Source organism: Saccopteryx leptura, chromosome 5, assembly GCF_036850995.1.
Source record: "Saccopteryx leptura isolate mSacLep1 chromosome 5, mSacLep1_pri_phased_curated, whole genome shotgun sequence".
Lineage (NCBI taxonomy): Eukaryota > Metazoa > Chordata > Mammalia > Chiroptera > Emballonuridae > Saccopteryx > Saccopteryx leptura.
In genome coordinates, this window is record NC_089507.1 from 16,956,451 (window position 1) to 16,977,585 (window position 21,135).

Below are 21,135 nucleotides of genomic sequence, written 5' to 3' on the forward strand. Positions count from 1 at the left end.
ACCTGAAACCTATATAATTTTATTAATCAGTGTCACCCCAATAAAGGAATTAAAGGATGAGGTCTGGGCTAAGAGTTCCAAAATCTATACATGCACTCTGCCCAAATTCTTTGTTAACTCCTGAGTTCTGTAGAAATGGAGGACAGTCTAAAGAGCTCAGAAGAAAGCCAAAGCTAAAAGAAATAATCAGAAATTTCAGGTGGAATTTGACTCTAATTGAGTTAACTACCTACTTGAACACATCAACACTCATCAGCTGAAGATAACAGAACCTAGAGGCTCTACAATTATCCACAATATCCAGTAAAGGAATAGGAAACTTTGTTTCACTATCCAGAGAAAAAGTGGTCAATAAAAACTGGCTCCAAGATGACACAGATGTAAGAATTAGCCAAGACTTTTAAACAGTTATTACACATAAAAACTTTAAAAAGGGACTTAAAAATAAGTGGTCATAATTAACAGATGGAAAATAGCATAATATCTAGAAAAGCCCCTAAATATTTGATTCAAAGAAGTGAGTCAAAGAAGAAATCATAAAGGAAATACAAAGTATTTTGAACTAAATGAAATGACATAGCAAAAATTGTAAAACACAGCCAAAGCAGTGCTTAAAGAAAAATGCATAGCCTTAATTAAACAATAGAAAGCTTATATTAAAAATACATTAAAAGTAGAAGGGTGAAAAAATTAATAATGTAATCTTCTACTCTAAGCAGTAGAAAAAGAAGAGGAAATCAAATCCCAATTAATGGGATGAAAGAAATTAATAGAGAACAAGAGTTAGGGTACTAGAAAACAAATTCAATGGAACAAGAGATAGGTTTCTGAAAAGATTTGAATATTTGATAAACTTCTAGCTAGATGAGTCAGGGGGGGGAAAAAAGACGAACTACCAATACCAGGAATGTCTGAACAAGACAAGGGCCCTGCTCTCATGGACCCCTTTTAGTGGGGGGAATACATGTTTTACAGTCAGACAAGGAAACAGGTCTGGACTGTGGCAAGCTCGACGAGAGAAACCTTCAGTGAAGAAAGAGGCCGGCAGAGGTTGGAGAGGAGCAGAGGAGCACGCGGCGGGAATAACAACGCGCACCGCAGGGTTCCACGACGAGCGACACCAAGCTTCCCCACGCGTCCTCCCCGACGCTCAGAGGCCTGTGGCGGCTTTGCGCCGCGCCCCGCCCACCCACGCCCCGGCTCTTCCGCGCAGGCGCCCGACGGTGCGAGGTGGGCCCCGGCCGGGGGCGGGGCGGGGCGGGGCGGGGCGACCGCTGGGCGGGAACGGAGCGCGGCCGCACGCCAGTGAGGTGGCCGCCGACCGACCCAGCGACGCGGACTCCCCCGGGATGCCGAGGCCAGACCTGGGCACCTCGGCTCCCTGAGCGGTCACAGCGCGGACAGCGCAGGGGGAGGCGATGGCGGAGCCGTCCGAGCCCGGGCGGCGGGGGGCGGCGGGCGGCCAGAGCCCGGACGAGGAGGACGACGAGGAGCGGGAGCCGCTGCTGCCGCGGGTCGCCTGGGCCCCGCCGCGGAGGGGCGCCCCGGGGACCGCCGTGAGGATGGTGGAGGCTGCCCGGGAGGAGATCGCCTCCTCGTCAGGCGAGACCGACGACCAGGAACTGCTGCTCCGGCTCAAGAGCTCGCTCGGCTCCTCCTCCCGGGGCGTGGGGATCCCGCGGACCCCCGCCACCGACCCGGACTGGAACCGCCCCGTGGGTTCAGGTGCGACCCGGCTCTTCCCTCGTCCCCGCGGCCCGCCCGGAGCGCCTGCCGCCGGTGCCGCCGCTCAGCCCCCCATTCCCGATCCCCCCGCCCCCCGGGTCCCCGCCCCGCCCGGGCTCCGTCCCCTGTCCCCTGACCCCTGTCCCGCACCGGCCCTGGCCCTGGTCCTGGTCCAGGAGGGGCACCCGGTCCGCAGCGCAGGCCGGCGGCGGCCCCTGCCCGAACCTCGGACACCCCCTGCCTTTCTCCCCTGCTCCCGCCTTTCCTGCACCTTTTCCGGGGGCTGCAGGCTCCTTCACCTCAGGCCTGTGGTTGTCATTAAACTCTGATCCCTCAGGCCTCGCCTAGGAGCAAGCCTAGACTTTCAGAACCTGACACTGAAAACTTTTGACACTGTAAAATGACGCAAGTTGTTTACTTAAGTTCGGACGTGAGTTTTGGGTTAAGAACCCTAAACTGTCAAGAAAGTGCCCCGAGTGGTGAATGTGCAAGATGTACAGCAAGAATATCCAGGTGCCCCTGGGACATGCTTCAAAAACTTTTTGCTCTTCAATTGTTATTGTGACGTTGGCCAGAGGGGGCAGAGGCAGTTGAAGTTCTGTACCTGCTATCTCTTCTGCAATGTAATTTTTCTTGAGTCATTTCTATGTTTTACCTTAAAAAGAAAAGAAAAAAAATTTTGCATTAATGAGCGGACTGATAGCCTCAGGTGAAAGAGAGAGAAAATTAAATGATGTTGAAAGTTAGCAAAATTTTGGCGTGCTACCGCAGGCATGAATATTTGTTCACAAAGTTGAGTTTTTTGGCATGTCAAGTCGAGTTAGGCTAGTTCGATAGTCAAATACAGTAGACTTGTAAGAGTCCTAGCTAGAGATGAGACAGTCTCGTTTGTTAAATTGTGATGACACCTACTTATAAGTTGTTAGGATGACTTAAATGAAACGGTGTGTGCACTATGTCTGAAGTATCGCTCCATACATGACAGCTTAAAAAAAAACAAAAACAGAAAGTCACAGAAAATGGAGTTTTCATTAATACTGCTTATTTTCTCTGGAGTGGTGAAATTTTACCTGTGCTGCTACTATTAGTACACTAATGGGCCTTCTACATTTTAAAGAATTTTAGAGAGAATAGGTTATTCAAGTTGTATTGAACTTGGAGTCAGACATGTCTACAATAATCAGAGAGACCTAAGGAAAGGCAGCAGACTTTCCAATTAAGTGTTTCATGGATAAAGCTTTAGCAAACCCATCAGTCATGCAGGTTGCTACCATTATAATGTTAGCTAATGGATGCATTGACATTACAACATTTAACAGCACAAAGAAACATGAAGTTAAAACCAGATCACAAGTGGACCCACATTCACCAGCTACATTGATACTTTGGATACATATTACCTGAAATCCAGTCTGTGAAATAACTAAGACCCATGTGGCTACCTAGCCTTTTTCTACCCCAAAGTTACCTGTGTAGCTATATTTTAAAAGAGCCTAAAACCTTGAAAGTGTGTTTATTCTGTGAAAGTGAGATTTTAAAACAAATAAGGCTAGAAACAGTAAAAATGGGGATATGGTACTCAGAATACAAATGAGAATTCCTACCTTTTAAACTCATAATAACTGTTATTACAGTTTATGGTTTAAGTTTGGGGTTTTTTCATCTATTTTACTAATTCTCATAACAGCACAGCAAGTTAGTTACCCACCCCCATCCCTGTTGTGAGGATTGAAAAAGAATAAAAGTATAATGACTAGTACTATAGTTACAGAACCTCAGAGGTCAGCCAAAGTTAAGTATCCAGGAAGTGGTAAAGCCAGGACTGAGCCTTGACTTGTTCTTCATGTCCGGCACCTTTTCTATTTTGCTGGGGATCCCCAAGTATTATAAAATAATTGTTACTTTTGGTTGTTTGTATGGAGGTCTGATTTTAATGCATTTAAAAATAGTTTTGAATTGTAAATGTTACTTTACAAAGTTTAAACCCGTCTCCTAAAAAGTTTTTAATTCAGTCATTTAACTAGATTTTTAAGTTTAGTTATTTTTCAGTGAGTACACTAACTTCCTTTGTCCTTTACCATCTAATTTCCAGAAACCCACTTCTCTGTTCCAAGAAATTCTTGCCTTTAGATTAATATTAACATAATTTATGACTTCTGTTTATGTAATTTATGTACCTTAGCCGGTGGAAGAATGTCCTGTCTCTGATCTTTAACAAGGCATTTGACAAAGTCTAGAATCAGCATAAACCATAGTTTCGTTGGAGCAATGCAAAGTAGAAGGATCAGTGGCATTCTTCTGTCATTTTAATCGGTGAATTAGAGAGTAATCAAGATGGCAGTGTCTAATACCTATATAACCATACATGCAGGGTATATATAGCTCTATGTGCAAACTATAACCAACCCTGTGAAGTGAGTGCTATTTTTTATTCTCATTTTTAGGAAGCACACACAGAGGTGAAGTGACTTCTCCAAGATCCCAATTAATACGAACCAGGTGCACTTTCCAATTTTGTTAGAGAGCCTAACAATTAGAGAACAGTGTTAGAATTCACAAAGAACTACTAAAGTAAAAGGAAGTGTGTATTTATAAGCTATTTAGTGAATCATTGTGGCTTATAAATAGGAACAAAGAAAAATCATTTAAAAGTATGGAGGAAAGATAAGAATGGGAAATAGGATAATAAAATACACTAGGTGGAGGCTGGAGTAAGTGCACAAAATGCACATCAGACACTGGATGCAGGCAGCTCACAAATTCGATTTAAATACTGCTGAGTAGCCAATTTGAGAGAAACATAATTACTGTGTCCATAAAGTTAAAACAAACTATTATTTGAACCAAAACAGAACTGACAAATGATAACCTATCATGTATTCTCTTGGAGAAGAGACTATATGTTGAATAACACCTGTGCAATAAAAGTGATTGATTTTGTAGTATTTCTTATAACTTCACTGAAGCCTGTTTCAGTACAAGTAATTCTAATGGGTGGTGTATCAGTATTGCTGGATATAGATTCAAGATACTGATAATCTGGCTTACTTTAGAGGAAGGTATTAGAAGAGTAGATGTTCTGTGTGTCTTAAAAATCCCCCATAACTGAGTTTTTGAAAGTATGTAGTAAGCAGCAGTGTGTTAGAGATTATTCCAGTAATTATAATATACCTATTTTTTATTTTTTGCAGAGATACAGCATTCGTGAAATGTTTTAGTGCCTACTGGGTAACCAGTAGAGATAGAGGCTTTGGGGAAACAGTGGTGACCATGTATCAAATGGAAATTCAGTCATTGTCCACATAGCTTTATAGCCTAATGGTGGTTCAGTCAATTAAAACAAACATTTCTAACTGATGAAATAAGTGCTTGGATGGGGCAAACTGAGGATTCTATTGAGCTATGCCCTAGATTTTTAGGAACTAGGGAAGACCTAGCTGAGAAGTGGCATCTAATTTGAGACTTAAAGGATGAATAGCACTGAGGCAGAGTTTAGGTTGCCAAACTTGTGAGCCAGCTACTGTTTTGGGTTTTTTTTAAGAAAATATTCAGGTTAGTGGGTAAGATAATTTCAACCCTTAAGTGAGGAAGAATTCATTTGATTGATTTATAATGAGAACTTGGTAAGTTAGCATGCATACCACCATAAAACTAACTATAGGCCCTGACCAGTAGCTCAGTGGATAGGGTGTTGGCCCAGTGTATGGACATCTCAGATTTGATTCCCGGTCAGAGCACACAGGAGAAGCAACCATCTGCTTCTCTCTTCCTGCCTCTTCCCCTTTCTCCCTCTTCCCCTCCTGTAGCGAGTGGCTCAGTTGGTTCAATTCTGGCGTCAGATGCTGAGGAAGCTCGGTTGGGTCCAGCAGCAACCTCAAGTGCTAAAAATAGCTCGGTACTATAGCATCAGCTCCAGACAGGGTTGCTGGGTGGATCACGGTCAGGGTGTATATCTCCTCTCCTCTCACATAAAACATGTAAACAAACAAACAAACAAATCTATAAAAGGTTATACAATGGGTTCTCTTATTCCATTTTCAATTTCAACTTACTAAAGGGCCAGTAATAACCCTTAAGTGTGGTTAAGGAGATAGTTAGGTCAAGATATTTGAAGGTCTGCCATGTGCCCAGCACTGTTTTAGGCACTTGGGGTACATCAAAGAACAAAACAAAGGCCTGCACTCCTGGAACTTAGAGCATTTTGTATGGCACTGCAGGCGATGAGATGGAGTAAACGGATGAGTAAGAATTAGCCATGGAAAGGAAGCTTGGCATATACATGGGAATGCCAGGAGCAAAGCTTTAGACTCAGAGGGTGGGCTGAACGTCTAGTAAAAAGTGAGAAGCTTGAATGGGACTGGAACTTGACTAGAAGGTCACTGTGTCTTCTTAGAGGAGACCCAAAGGGTACACAGAAGCAGAATTGAGATTCTTCTAGAAAATCTGCATATTCTTTGATATAGAGACAGAAGCCAATGGTTTATTCCTTAAAAGGGGTGGTAGTAATTTTAACTGATAAGAAAATTGAAGAAAATGTAGCTAACCATGTCCTCAGCTATTAAAAATCAAACCAAACAATGACAAACTTTCAAGCCAAATCTCCATAGCACATGTAGCTTAAAGCAGCATAACTTGAGGGTGTCCTCCAAGTTAAACTCATTGACAAAGTACATTTAGGTAACTAGAATGCAGAAAGTTGTAGAATGTGAGTTATGAGTCTCAGTAAGAGGAAAATTATCTTAAAATTACTTTGACCTTAGAATAGTTATGTGGCCTCTTCTCCTGGCAGTAATTAGATAGCAGGACCAGTTGTCTTTCAAGTGCCTTTCTTGTAATGGTAAATTTTGGCCATCTCAAAGAGTGCTTGTTTTCATGGAGGGAGATTATCTCACTTATCCAAAAAAAGTTACTCAATAAGGGACAAATTAAAGGGATTGGGAACATGTTGGCTGATTTTCTGGGAATGGTTCTATTCTGATTGGTTGAAACGGAATTAAATATTCAGAGTATGATCGTGGGCTCCATGAGAGCAGCAAAGGCAGGTGCTATGAAAACTCATAAAGCTTAACCCATAGAGCAATTTGATAACATTTAATAGTAATAGTGTCAAAGCCCTCACATAGTTTCCAAAAGAACTGCTCAAATATAGGATGGGAGAGACCAAAAGTAGCCTTAAGAGTCTAACCATTTCAGTATGAATTATAGGTATGACAGGACGCCTAAACAACTAATGAAATAGTAGAGGGCTTCTTTTTCTGATATAGTGTCAAGACTAAGAGATGTCTCTATTCTTTGCAAAAGGATGCTTAATTCTAGAGAACATATTTTAAGGAGGCACATTGGAAAAACAGGTATAAAACAGGAGGGCAACTCAGATGCCGAAAAGCCTTTAAACACTTCCATGTGGAAAAAGAATGGACTTGGGGGAACATGAATTGATCTTCAACTATCGGAAGGGCTATCCCTGGGAAGAAAGGAGCAGGTAGACTTTGGTTTTGCTCCAGATGCCATGTCTAGGGCATTGGGTGAAACTGTAGGAGACTTACTTTCTGGAAGTAAAGGGAGAAGTTTATGTTTTCAAGAAAACAATAGGAACATATGAAAAGGAATTATCTCATTGAAAGTGTCTAAACATTGTCCCAAAGACCACCTGCTGGTGATGTACTGTGGAACATCTACCAGTATTGGGAGCAAGGTTTTCAAATTCTTTCTTGTTCAGAGGCCTGACCTAGAAGAACTCTCGTTCACCTAATGATAATGCTGACTGGCACCCTCAGGCATCTAAATAATACATTTATTCAATGCAGTATTATATACTACCCTCTTCCAGGTACTAGGGATACCCAGAGAAAAATAAAGACAATCTTCGTTTCATCCTTAAAGATTTCCACAGGGTAGATGAGAATGATTTGGAATTAGCATATCAATTGTATAGTCAAGACTGAAATACTTGGATTATTTATTTTTTAAAGTAGGTTATATATGCCCAGTGGGCCTTTTTATAGTATTTTTCTTAGCACAAATGTTTAAAAATTAGTAAATAACAGCTTTATTTCTGTCTGAATTAAGGCAAATTTTAAATTAAGGAAAGTTTATGTTTTGAATTTTTGTAAAATGCATATAATAGCATTTAAATGCCTTCCAAAGTAATTTTTGGCTTGTCTACCACTTTAAATGATTATTAATTCATTCTGCAAGTATTTATTGAGTGCCTATTATGTTCCAAGATTTTTAAAAATTCTGGGCATACAACGTGAAAGAAATCCTTGTTTTCTTGGAGCTCACAAAAGAAATAAGTTATAGGGTAAGTAGTAAGTGCTAAGCAGAAAATTAAAGTGGAGGTTGGGGGAGACTGGGTAGGGTATTGGGGGTCATTCTAAGGATGTGGACTTTTTCTTAGTGTGACATAGGAGAGAGATGACTTGATTTACTTTAAAGGATGGCTATAGCTTCTCTGTTGAGTGTAGAGGTCATGAGTGGAAAAGGGAGACCAGTCCGAAGACTTGTGATAACCTAAGGCAAAAGCCACACAACTTGCTGATGGATGGGATGTGGTGGGTGAGAGAAATGATCAGTAAAGAGGGAAATTTTGATGCAGGGATGACTTACTGAAGAAATGTCCTGAAGCAGTCACTAAGATATACAAAGTGGAAGAGTTGATCTTAGAGCTTGGGCGGTTCATCTATTATATAGTGGGTGGGTAGAGGCAGTGCTGAGAGTTAATGATAGCTTTTTCTGATTGCTTCTCTTTTCATAGTGAAATAGGAAGCTAGATCATCTGCTGAGAGAGAGGAGGCATTGGGAATTTGAGGAGAATATGTGAGGTAGTTGTTCAGAAGATTGGGAGAGTCTATGGACCAGGGGAGTTGTCTTAGTTCAGGCTGCTACATATAACAAAATACCATAAACTGAGTGCCTTAACCAACATATATTTCTCAGTTCTAGAGTCCGGGAAGTCCAGGAATAGTGAGTCAGCATAGTCAGGTTTTGGTGAGGACTCTCCCTGGCTTGCAGATGGCCACCTTCTCATTTTGTATCCTCACAATGCAGAGGGGAAGGGAGAGAGAGCTTGCCTTCAGCGCTAATCTCCCTATGGAGGCTGTATCTTTATGACCTCATCTAAATATAATGATCTCTGAAAGACCTGTCTTCCAATATAATAACACTGGGAATTAGACCTTCAGCTTATTTTGAGGGGAGACAAACATTTAGTCCATAACCAGAATGTATCATGCTTCTTGGGCAGCATGAAGCCCACCTGATGAATTTAAAGTGAGACCAGGCATTGTGTTTTGTGTGCTTCTCTTGTCAAGGTTGGGTGTCTGAGCATAGGCATAGTTAGCTGACAATGAGTTTAACCAGGATTGGGATTTTTCCAGGTGACCATGATGAGGGGAGTGAAAAAGAGAGGGATTATATGATGAATGACCAAGGAGGAAAATAAGGGCACAAAGGAGGTGAAGATTAATGACAACATGATAGATCAGTGCTTATAGATCCTAGTGGGATGGAAGAATTTTGGAGCTTGGTGCTAGAAGATGAATTAGGTAAGATATAAGGTGCTTGAAATTCAGAGGATGGAGAGATTGCAGGTGTTGGTATTGACAGATCTGAGGTATCGCTGTGTAGTTGGAGACGTAGGTCAAATGGAAAACAAAATCACCGGAAGAGAGGCATTCGAAGTAATGTGAAGTAGTACTGTGGTTATTTCAACAAATAGGAATCTTGTGTTCCATGTGTCATTACTTGAAGCTTAAAGGAAAGTGGGGGTAGCGGGGAAAAAGGAGGATCAAAGCAGCCCATATAATACACGACTACATTTTCACGTCCCAGTGCTGTTAACCTGATCCAATGTTATAGGTTCATATCATGAACGTTTTCATAGCGGCTCTTTCTTCTTCATGCACAGTATTAACATTGACTTTCTTAATGCAATAATTGTAGGTTGTTCAGAGTTGAATACATTCTTGGATGATCCGGAGTTTGCCGATGTTGTATTGAAAGCGGAGCAAGCCATAGAATTTGGAGTTCTTCCAGAAAGAATACCTCAGGGTTCAAGTGGAAGTTACTTTGTGAAGGATCCTAAGAGGGTGAGAATTTCACAGACCTACTATATGTAACAAATTTTGGAAAACACTAATTTAAATGTGAAGTCATTGTGAGTTTCTGAAGATATTTTCCTAATAAATCTGATTGCTACCTCTTTTCAGAAACAAAGGTCAGTTGTTTTTTTGTTTTGTTTTGTTTTTTACTAAAGCACTACTATTTAGAAATAGAGCTGTTCATTTGAAGTCATAGTTTACTGTTCTGTTATTTTAATATTTGGTTTCAAGCATTTATTGAATACTCACTTTCAGCTGTAGATTTGTTGAATTTATCATAAGTGCTTACCTTACAGTTGTCTATAACAGTATTAGCCAAGTAGAAGTTTAAACTTTCAAATAATGTTTCATTTAGTTCCCAAATTACTTGATTTCTTTAAAGGTTTATTCTACCCTAGGAATAGGGAAGTCTGAAGGCACTGGGATGTCACAAAGGGAAGCGAACCGAAGTATAATTCTAGGGCAGAAAAGAGAGGCTGATATGGGACTTTGTTCCATTGAGTCTAAAATTGTTCAGATATCGATGTTATCATTTGTAAAAGCTTTCTGGATGATGCATAGCCATGAGTTCCTTTTTCAGGAGGAAGAGAGATTATAATTTTATTAGATATTTTCTTATAAAGATTGAAGTTATATTTTAAAACAGTCTTTTTTGTGGTATAGGTATATAAGTAATGTCAGTCTCAGTCTTTAATCTGAGTTTGATTTCTTGATATGCGCTTGTTTACTTTCTGACTAGTGTTGCAGACATTTTGCATTATAAAACTATTATATACTTAACATTATAATAAGATTTTTATTTCTTGTCTAAAGATAATTCAGTCCCTAAATTTAATATGAATATAGTTTATCAGACCAGTAGTAAAGGTTATAAACTAATAGATGTTCATGAGCAAAAAAATTTTGAGAGAAAATGTATTTAAAATCGGTTCATAAAAAAATTGGAGGCCCTGGCTGGTTGGCTCAGTGGTAGAGCATCGGCCCGGCGTGTGGAACTCCTGGGTTCGATTCCCGGCCAGGGCACACAGGAGAAGCGCCCATCTGCTTCTCCACCCTTCCCCCCTCTCCTTTCTCTCTATCTCTCTCTTCCTCTCCTGCAACCAAGGCTCCATTGGAGAAAAGTTTGCCCAGACGCTGAGGATGGCTCCATGGCCTCCGCCTCAGGCGCTAGAGTGGCTCCAGTTGCAACAGAGCAACACCCCAGATGGGCAGAGCATCGCCCCCTGATGGGCATGCCGGGTGGATCCCGGTCAGGCGCATGCAAGAATCTGTCTGTCTTTTCCCCCCAAAATGGAAAAAAGATTAGGGTAGGAGAACCTGACAACAAAGGTGTTCACTGTGTCCTGTCATTACATTTACATTTTATCTTTGTACAGAGAACTCGTTTTGTCATTGGTTTTATTAATTTAACAAATGCTTGAATGCCTGCGTGTGTCAAGTACTATTCTGAGTACTTGAGATACAGTACCTTTTGTGTGTGTGTGTGTGTGTGTGTGTGTGTGTGTGTGTGACAGAGACAAAGAGAGAGGGACAGATAGGGACAGACAGACAGGAAGGGAGAGAGATGAGAAGCATCAGTTCTTCATTGAGGCTCCTTAGTTGTTCATTGATTTCTTTTTCATATGTGCCCTGACCCTGGGGGCTACAGCAGACCAAGTGACCCCTTGCTCAAGTCAGCGACCTTGGGCTCAAGCTGGTGAGCCTTGCTCAAACCAGATGAGGCGCACTCAAGCTGGCGACCTCTGGGTTTTGAACCTGGGTCCCTCCGCATCCCAGTCCGACGCTCTATCCACTGCGCCACTGCCTGGTCAGGTGGGATACAGTCTTAAGAGAGTTCCTGTCCTTTTAGAATGTACATCGAGTCAGGAAAGTAGACAATAAAACATATAATTTGGATATTTAACATATTCAATGGTAACTTTGATCTAGAGCAGGAGTTTTCACATATTTTAAAATCAGTGGGACCCTTTAATAACTGGGAAGTCCATAATATAAAACAGGTGGCATCCAAGTCCATCAGGCTCAGTGGTGTGAGGCCTTAGAGCCCCGCCCCACCTCCCCTGTTCCCCCGCCCTCCCCTAGGGTTTCTCAGAGCACAGTTTGGAAACCACGAGCCCAAAGAATTATTGATTTTAGACTGTTGGATGAGAATGAATATAAAAATAGGATTGAAACTAAATCCCTTAATATTTAAGGGTTATCCAAGTCTGAGATGGGAAAAAGTATGAAAAAATTATCAGAATGAACTTTATTGATTATTATCCTTTATATATTAAAAGTCTAATAAAATTTCTACTTTTTCCCCCCATAGAAAATTATTGGTGTGTTTAAACCCAAGTCAGAAGAGCCTTATGGTCACCTGAACCCAAAATGGACCAAATACTTTCACAAGGTCTGCTGCCCGTGCTGCTTCGGCAGGGGCTGCCTGATCCCCAACCAGGGGTACCTTTCCGAGGCCGCTGCCTTCCTTGTGGACGAAAAGCTTCATCTGGGCATTGTACCGAAAACAAGGGTAAGGGACAATTTGTTGTTAAGCGTGGACTTCTCATTTACAGCCTACTTCTCTGGGAACACATTTCTAATGGCAGAGCCCGAAGTTGAGCACTGCCTTTTTGGTAACCCAGAGTCATGAGTTACTAACAATTTGATTCCAGCATAGACCCCAAAGTACCAAAGGGAGTATCTCGTGCACACGTGAACTAAGATGATGCTAACAAAAAGAGGAAAAAGAACGAGCTTTAGAAGCTGGTACAGATCAGGGATCTAGAAACTCTGTTGAAGGCAGAGATAACTAATGTGCCCAGGAGACTGTTTCTTATCTTTTTGTCCTTTATACATTTTTACTTGAAGTCTTCCTCAAAATATTCATTCCTCATTGTACATTTCAGGACTGTTCTTTCTTCCACTGGCTAATTTTCTCTGCCTCTCTCAGAAAAATGTGCCATTTAACTGCCTGCAAAATCCCTTAGCCTTTCTATTTGAGATTCTGTGAGGCATTTAGCATAGGATTGAACTTTGCTAATTTACAGTATTTGAGTGAGTTTCATGGAGTATATGAATATAGATACTATCATGCAAATTCTAATAACCATTTTTCTAAACGGCATGTTTCTAGGTGGTTTGGCTTGTCAGTGAGACATTTAACTACAATACAATTGACCGTGCAAAAGCTAGAGGCAAAAAGTATGCTTTAGAGAAAGTGCCAAAAGTAGGCAGAAAATTTCATCGGATAGGACTTCCTCCAAAGGTAAGTTACTGAGATAAGCTCTATTTGGGGGGCAATTCGGCACCTATTACCTGAGCTCCATGTGCTACATCGTGGATGGGCTGTGGATGTAATAGTAAAAGAAATTTGTTTTTATCTTCGAAGAGCTTATATAGTAAATAAGCAATCTCAGTGCAATATGATAATGTTGTTAGGATAGTTAAGTGCAGCGAACTCAGAGAGGATAGACGAGGGATACCTAACCTATTTTGGGGACTAGGGAATGTTTGCAAGAGGAGGTTGCATCTAACGCTTTATAAATGAATGGCTAAAAGCACAGGTGGAGAATAAGGGATGATGAGCAGCTAGCTAAGTAATAGTGGGAGGGGTAATGGGAGAGGTATTTTAGCAAAAGCTCTAGGCTTTTTTTTTTAAATATATTTGACCTGTGATTTTGTTGTTTTGTAGTAGCTATGCATTTATCTAGATAAAAAATTTGAGTAGAAATTTATGGTTAGCCTAACTTGTCTTTAAAATTGTAGTCAAAGCAAGGAGTTGGAAAATTTTTACAAGGCCTATTGCTCCTTGGATATGCTGAAATAAAGTGTGACTAAAAATGGGTATTATTTCCATATTTATGATTACTAGAACTTAATTATAAGTACTCTAGAGAAAACCTTTAGGAAATCATTAAAATTTCATGCCAACCACAAGAACATAAATTGTTAAGGAAGAATAAGAAGTAGATTTTTTTGTGTGGTGATTTCTTGTATTTGTGAGGTTACCCATTACCTGTGTGTCATGTGCAGTATAAATTTGTATTTCCTTTAATAACTTTTTTAATGTTAACCAGTAATTTTAGTGATAGCTTTGCCTTTTATCCTAAAATAGCTGCTATGCCCCTTGAAAATCTAGGGTTGAACATTTTTATTTGCTATGTATTCTTTATATGATTATTTAAAGTTGGTATATAAAAATAGTGTTCTTGATATTGATAAATGTGGCTTATCTAAATTAGTGTTAACTTTTCTGTTTTTCTTATTGTGTATACATATATATTTTTATGATGATACTGCAGAGAAATTTTAAAAATAATCCCTTTGTTTTTGTACTTTCTTTTCTAACTATGGTTCTTATAATTATAGATTGGTTCCTTTCAGTTATTTGTTGATGGTTACAAAGAGGCTGAATTTTGGCTTAGGAAATTTGAAGCTGACCCTTTGCCTGAAAATATTAGAAAACAATTTCAGTCACAGTTTGAAAGATTAGTGATTTTGGATTACATCATCAGAAATACAGGTATTGAAATTCTCTCATTTGTACACTCAGCTCTTGTTAGTTTTTAAACTGTATTCAACTGTTGGTATCGAAATCAAAAGCAAAGTTTTGATGCAGAAATCTCGTGGCCACTTTTCCCTCCCTGCCTGAGGAAACAATGGGGTGGTGCAGACCCTCCAGGCAGAGGTGAGGCACAGCAGGCTTCTGCCCTCAGGAGCGAGCGCAGTCCCTGTCCCTAGTGGTGGTGGTGTTTCTTGCAGCAGACAAAGCTAGTTATTAGAAATGTTATCTGCTTAGTATGGATAATTAAAACAGATTGTGTAAATGATTTTAAATATAGGTAATTTAGGGTAATGTATAAATACATTAAACTCTCAACTCTTTTTTTTTTTTTTTTTTTTTTTTACAGAGACAGAGAGAGAGTCAGAATGAGGGATAGACAGGGACAGACAGACAGGAACGGAGAGATGAGAAGCATCAATCATTAGTTTTTGTTGTGCATTGCGACACCTTAGTTGCTCATTGATTGCTTTCTCATATGTGCCTTGACCGTGGACCTTCAGCAGACCGAATAACCCCTTGCTCGAGCCAGCGACCTTGGATCCAAGCTGGCGAGCTTTTTTGCTCAAGCCAGATGAGCCTATGCTCAAACTGGCAACCTCAGGGTCTCGAACCTGGGTCTTCAGCATCTCAATCTGACGCTCTATCCACTGCGCCACCGCCTGGTCAGGCTAAACTCTCAACTCTTTATGGGCTGGAAGGGAGCAGTGTGCCCAAATGCGGTGCCTGGCCAGTGAAGGTCAGTGTTACGTGGGGGCTTGCTCCCCGTGCGTCTTCAGGAGCCCTCCCAGACCTACTGCAGCAGAGCCTGCATCTGGGGCCAGCAGCTTGTACTTGAACAAATCCTCTGGGTCATTTTGCTGTGCTCTGAAGTTTGAGAACCACAGGTTCAAAACATTTGTTTATTTATATTGGTTTCTCAACAAGCATTATATATTTTTCTAGATTTACCATCTTTAACTTAATATGGTCTTCATATTAAATTCATAATAAACTAATTCATAATAAACTAAATGTTAAAATTAGTGTAGAGTCTAGAATACTTCTATATAGACATTAGGTGGGAGCCTATCCAGATGTTTGCCAGGTAATAGGGTAAGGTGCTTTTTCTTTCTAAGGTGAAGAGAAATTATCCTTGATTTTAATACATTGATTGAATAGTTCTTCACAGTAATGCCTACCTGTGAAGAACTATTAAGAGTGGTTATGAGGATTAAATTAATTAATACATGATAAGCATTTATAACAATGTCTGCTACAGAATAAATGCTCAATAATGTTAGCTAATATTTATGAATATTTTTAGCTTGTATGTGTTAAATTGAAGCCTTTCATATATAAACATATGTCACAGATAACCAGTGAAGTCTTGAAAATCAGGAGGTCACTAGATTTCCCCCCTTGATAATAAGCTATGATATCCATAAAAAAACCAAGTAACATTTTTTTGTTGTTATTTCAAAAGACAGGGGAAATGATAACTGGTTAATCAAATATGAAAAGCAGAAACCTGGAAAGGAAATTAAGGTAAGGAAAATTTGAAACACACACACACACACACACACACACACACACACACACACACACACACACATGCATACACAGTTCCTGTAAAAGATTCCTTTTGAGTAACTCTCCATCATTTTCTCATTTTCTTTACTCAGATCCTTGGTTTTTACCTCCTTTTTCTGTTTTTCTCATCTCTTTTTTTTCCTTCCTCTGTTTACATTTTTTTAATTCTATGTTTAAAAAGTCTCCATGCAGCTTTATTTTTTATGGTGCATTGGAATAGAATATGATACCAGCTTGGTACTTTTAATAGAGCTTGGAAACTTTTTGTAGAATGACCAGATTTATTTTGCTTTTATGTAATGAAGGCTTCTGGTATTTTTGGTCATGTTTTTGTATTACTAATTCACTTCTTTCTGGTTTTTATGGCTCAGTGTTAGGTTTAATGTACATAATGGACTGCATAGACCATAACACATCAGATTCAGAGATTTTAGATCAATTTTTGTCAACTTTGACTACCCAAGTTCAAATTTTAAATATTTACATGAGATATTTTCAGAAGTTTTACTAAGTTTAAAATAGTCTATGCATTTGAGAAAGTTTTAACTAGTTAAAAAAATAATTTGCCCAATATTATAATCTGTGTGTTCTCATCACTTTAAGGAACAGCGTCAGTTTAGTGAGTGTGTACTTTCCAGTGTTCGTCAAAACAATTTAAAACTTCCTATTCATGGTCCTTAGCAATGAAGCAGAGCAGACTCAGTACAGGGAGCAATGTGGCTGCCTCAGACTTGTGCTGAGGGAGAGGAGCAGGGGGAGAAGCTGCACCCCAAGGCGGTGTGCTTTCTGACCCCAGCCAGGGGAGCCCTGCAAGTGCAGACGACCCTCTGGCAGGCGGACCAGCAGACTCACGGCCTGGGGCCGGGCGGGGGCTGCCCCGCACAGGACTTTGGGGTGCAGGTTGCATGTCTGTCAGTGCTTATCAAGTGTACACTTTAACATGTGAAGTTTATTGTGTGTGATCATACCCCAATTAAGCTTTAAATAGAATAATTTGATAGAAATAAAAAATAAATGCCGGTTAGAGCAGAAATGGGTTTAAAATACAGATTTGAATGTACATATTTATAGTAGTTACTAAATATCAATATATTTTATTGGTATATCTTGAGCAATTAGATTTTACTGAAAACTTAATTATTTTTCTCTTAAGTATTTTGTGCATTTTCACTGAGATATTTGATATAAACTAAAAGAAATAAACCTGGCATATATCATATAGACCTTTACTCTAATACTTTAATTTTTTATTTTTATTTTTGTTTAATCTATTGGGGTGACATTTATTAATAAAATGATATAGGTTTCAGGTGTACAATTCTATAATAAGTAATCTGTACATTATATTGTGTGTTCCCCACCCCAAGTCAAGTCTCTTTCCATCTCCATTTACACCCCTTAACCTTCTACCTCCCCCAGCCCCTTTTCCCTCTGATAATCACTATAGTGTGTGTCAATGAGGGTTTTGGTTTGTTTGTTTGTTTGTTTTTTGCTTAATTCATTCACTTTTTTACACGGCCCTCTAGTCCCCCACCCTCTGCCAGCTGTCAGTCTGTTCTGTGTATCTATGACATAGTCTGTTTCTGTTTTGCTGGTTAGTTTATTTTGCTCATTAGAGTCCACATATGGTATTGTCTTTCTCTGGCTGGCTCATTTCACTTAACATAAACTCCTCAGATACATCCACGCTGTCACAACAAGTAAGACTTCCTGCTTTTTTATAGCTGAGTAGTATTCCATGGTATAAATATACCACAGCTTTTTTATCAACTCATGTGCTTTTAATTTAAAGATTATTGATTTTACCTTTTATTATTTTATCTAGACTGCTTAATAATGGTAACTGCCTATACATACACACACCCACCCACCCACACACACACAGATGAGAAGCATCAACTTGTAATTGTGTCACTTTAGTTGTTCATTGATTACTTCTCATACATGCCTTGACTGGGAGGCTCCAGCTGAGCCAGTGACCCCTTGCTCAAGCCAGTGACATTTGGGCTTAAGCCAGTGACCTTGGGATCATGTCGATAATCCCACGCTCAAGCCAGCAACCTGCACTCAAGCTGGTGGGCTTGCGCTCAAGCCTGAGACCCTGGGGTTTCAAATCTGGGTCTCCAACAGCTCAGGTTGATGCTCTGTCCACTGAGCCACCACCAGTCAGGCAAGTTCTTACTGATTTTGAAAACAGTCTCTGCCCTTCAGTTGTGAATTTGTACTTTCTGGGAACTTATTTTTTAATTTTTATAGGCTCTTCAGATAAAACATCTTTTACCCTCAACAATTACTGTAAATACTTTATCTGTTAAAAATATTTATATACTTTTTTATTATCAGACCATTTTTCTCCTTCTTAGGAAGCAAACTGGATTGATGATAAAGAACCACTTATTCAAGTAGCTGCAATTGATAACGGTCTAGCATTTCCTTTTAAACACCCTGACGAATGGAGAGCATGTGAGTATTTAGAGCCTCCTATAGGTTCTGTAATTACCCCTTTTCCAGAAACGGAAGGGAACAAACTGTATGGTTATTAAAGTAGCAGAAGAAAACCTGGGTAGAGTTCATTCATTAGGACTCTTCTCTCGGCACTCGGTACCACGTGGGCCTCGCTGTGTATTCGCTCATCTCCGGGTAGCTGTGTCTGCTCCTGAGTTTTTGGCTTGTGCTAGCCTTGCAAAGTAAGTGTGGTAGCTTTCCAAGTTTAAATGTATATAAAACATGGGAGTTATCGATTTAATATTTTGGTAGAGCTTTATTTTAATATTTTGGGTAATATTCACTGACAAAACAGTTTAGGTCTTACCTCCCCCCTGTCAGTAAGTGGTGCTTTAGCTGCCTGACCAGTCTCGACTGGTTTGGGTTGTGTGTCAAGGTCTGATTTCTATGTCTTCTAAAGCCACTTTTAGACATTTTTATTTTTCTTCAAATTGTCCATATCTTGAGTTGTAGATTTATGGGTATAAAGATTTTTATAGAATTCTCTTATAAACAAGAAAATCTCCTCTTTGTATATTAAGTATTTAGGGGTGAAATGAAATGTCTGAAATTTGCCTTGAAGTATTTGGAGAGAAAGCAGTGATAGATTAAACCAGTTTTGTAAAAATTTGGGAATAATTGAATTAGGTTATTCAGAATATAGGAGTTCATAGTACTAGTTTTTTTATTTTTGTATGTTTGAAATATGTGTAATAAATTTAAAAGTAATCTCTGTATCTATTACTATGCCTGTTTTAAATTTCTATTATTTGTTAGTATCCTTTTTCTCTATCGGAGATGCCAAAGATTTGTCTATTATAAAACAGTGGCCTCTTTACATCTATTTCTGTTTTTCAGCTAATTGGCCTTCTATTGATCAGATTTTCAGTATATTTACTTTTTCTTTTGCATTGATTTATGTTTTCCATCATCATTATTTTCTTCTCTATTCATCCTGTATGTTCTTTCCTCTGTTTTCTCTAGGTATCGTTTTGGCTAAACCATAGATTGGGCACGCTGCTCTCTCTATTAGTCTGCTTTATAGAGTCAGACCTTCAGATTTGCTTTTTGACAGAAGTCATTTAGACACATTTTGTTTGACTGTAAAATTTCTAGATCCATTTAAATATTGGATCTAGAATTAAAATATTGATTAATTAAACTATTAAGTTTAATTGCTTTGTGACCTATGAACATGACGGTGTGAAATCTGCTTTTTGAAATTTGTTAGTAACTTCTATACACTCTGATATATGGCCAGTTTGAAGGACTGCACTTGAAAAGAATATGTTTGGGCATAAATTTCTTTATCTACTAACAAAAGCTTGTTAGTTGTTAGTCAAATCACATTCTTGACTTTTTTCTTAACTTAGCCTGAGATTCTTTTAATAGGTACAGTGAACTCTATAGTTTGTCTAATAAACTACTGATATGTTTGAACTTACACTGCCATCTTTTTATTTCTATTTACCATAAATTCCAATTATTCTTTTCCTTTCCTATTTTTATTGAACTGACTAGAGATGTCTTGTTCCATTTATTTTTCCTCCAATGATCTGGAATCTGATGCAAATTGTACTTTAAAAAGGTTAATTTTGAATATGAAGTGATAAAATATCCCCTAATTTTTGTGAGCAGTGTATTTTAAATATTTGCTAATTTGTTACTGTAACTGATGTCTCATTGTTAGTTGAGTTGATATTTGTTTCAGTCCTAAAAGTGTTAGGATTTTTAAATGTATTTCCTATTTCTATTTAATTTTTGAAATGATTTGTTTGTTTGTTTTATAATTGGTACTCAGATCCTCAGGTACAGAGAGTTAATAAATCACACTCCTCACTTAAAAAAATGTTAATTTTAAGGTACCTATATTACATCTGAGAAATTTTACCAAACACCCAGTTAGGGATTGATGGTCTTGAACTTGAAAGAGGAAATGATACTGAGAATATGGTTTTGAAACTATCACCTTGGTATTGGAATCCATGGTTGTGTCACCCAAGGACAGCATGGTGAACAAGTGCCATCCTAGGATAACTCAAGGTGCATCGTACTCAGTGTTTCATGAGTGATCAGTAAACGAGTGAAAGAGGAGTGAGGATAGACTCTGGGGGGAGGGGGTGCCGAAGGAGGAAAGGAGCCAGCAGAGACATTGTACTCAGTGTTTCATGAGTGATCAGTAAACGAGTGAGAGAGGAGTGAGGATAGACTGGGGGGGGGGGGGGGGGGGCGCCGAAGGAGGAAAAGGAGCCAGCAGAGACATCGTACTCAGTGTTTCGTGAGTGATCAGTAAACGAGTGAGAGAGGAGTGAGGATAGACTCGGGGGGGGGGGGGGGGGGGTGGCGCCGAAGGAGGAAAAGGAGCCAGCAGAGACAGAAGGTCAACTTGGAGAGTTTCTCCAAAGGCCAGCAGAGAATGTCACAGAAGGAGATGACAGAAAACAGAGCTCTGTGACACCAGGACATTGAATGGATGAGGATTGCACGTGGGCCTTTGGGGAGACTCTTATGTGCTCTTGGGGGAGACAGTGATAGTCAAGTTGAGGGATAGGGATTGGAAGTAGAGGCAGGCATCCGAAGAAGGGCTTTTCTTATGTAATTGATTGGGGAAAGGTAAAAAGGAAATTGGGTATAACTTCAGAGATGTGGGCCAGCAGAAAAGCTTCCTTTGGAATGGACTGTGTACTTAGCACAGTGTCCAAAGACAGA

The 21,135-nt window shown here is 39.6% G+C and overlaps 1 protein-coding gene across 1 annotated transcript in view; it reads left to right on the top strand.

The window, feature by feature from the left end:
• Positions 1-1,260: 1,260 nt before the first annotated feature.
• The window catches only part of PI4K2B (phosphatidylinositol 4-kinase type 2 beta), a 29,232-nt gene continuing 9,357 nt past the window's right edge, over positions 1,261-21,135 (top strand). The window contains exons 1-7 of the mRNA XM_066384630.1: positions 1,261-1,725; positions 9,670-9,815; positions 12,139-12,339; positions 12,943-13,074; positions 14,178-14,331; positions 15,836-15,897; positions 18,306-18,405. Of these exons, the coding sequence (XP_066240727.1) occupies positions 1,419-1,725; positions 9,670-9,815; positions 12,139-12,339; positions 12,943-13,074; positions 14,178-14,331; positions 15,836-15,897; positions 18,306-18,405 (1,102 nt within the window). The 5' untranslated portion in view covers positions 1,261-1,418. The remainder of the gene's footprint in view (positions 1,726-9,669; positions 9,816-12,138; positions 12,340-12,942; positions 13,075-14,177; positions 14,332-15,835; positions 15,898-18,305; positions 18,406-21,135) is intronic.